At 68.4% G+C, this 699-nt stretch overlaps 1 protein-coding gene across 1 annotated transcript in view; it reads left to right on the top strand.

The window, feature by feature from the left end:
* Nucleotides 1–699, top strand: part of MNEG_6510 (hypothetical protein) — a gene marked incomplete at both ends in the record, with an annotated part of 2,138 nt that overhangs the window by 910 nt on the left and 529 nt on the right. Inside the window, one exon of the mRNA XM_014045020.1 lies at nt 295–597. Within this exon, the coding sequence (XP_013900474.1) occupies nt 295–597 (303 nt within the window). The remainder of the gene's footprint in view (nt 1–294; nt 598–699) is intronic.

The raw sequence follows: 699 nt of genomic DNA, 5'->3' as shown, positions 1-699 counted from the left end.
CCCCCATCCCCGCCCCAGGACACTTGGGTGGACAAGGCCACAAACAGCCGTCGTTCAAAAGTCAAGGTCTGCAGGGGCTTGCGCGATGCCCCAGGCCGCATGCGCCCACCGCCCGCTGCACTGCAGCCCCGCCTTTGGCCTCAGCTCTGCTGCCTGTGACGCCCCGCCCCAGGGTCCCTCGCATGCAAGATAGGCAGTCGAACGTAGTGAGGGCGGGCGCCGTGCCGGTTGCCACCCAGCCTTCGCACACTGCCCCTCGCCCTGACCTTCCCCCACCCCGCATCTGCGCATCAGATCATCGCGCAATCACTGGGCGTCTTGGCCCCACGCGGCGCGTCCCAGCAGCAGGACAGCGCCTTTGACGGCGCCCCGTCGGCGGCACCGCCGCCGCCGCAGCAGCAGCAGGCCCCCTTCTACGGGCAGCAGGGCCAGCAGCAGCAGTGGGCGCAGCAGGAGCAGCAGCAGCAGCAGCAGCAGCAGCAGTGGGCGCAGCAGGCGGCGCCGGGGCCGACGCCCCCGCAGGCGCCGGCTAGCGAAGTGGAGGCCCATTGGCTGTCGGTCTTGAACGAGCCAAACAAGTGGTGGGATAACCGCACGGTGAGTGCGCGAGAGTGTGTGTGTGTATGTGTGTGTGTATTTGTGTGTGTATTTGTGTGTGGGGGGGGGGGTTGGTGGCCAAGGGGCTCGGGCATGGGAGGT

Source organism: Monoraphidium neglectum (assembly GCF_000611645.1).
Source record: "Monoraphidium neglectum strain SAG 48.87 unplaced genomic scaffold scaffold01063, whole genome shotgun sequence".
Classification (NCBI taxonomy): domain Eukaryota; kingdom Viridiplantae; phylum Chlorophyta; class Chlorophyceae; order Sphaeropleales; family Selenastraceae; genus Monoraphidium; species Monoraphidium neglectum.
The sequence above is the reverse complement of the archived record's forward strand: the minus strand, read 5'-3'. Positions and strand labels throughout refer to the sequence as shown.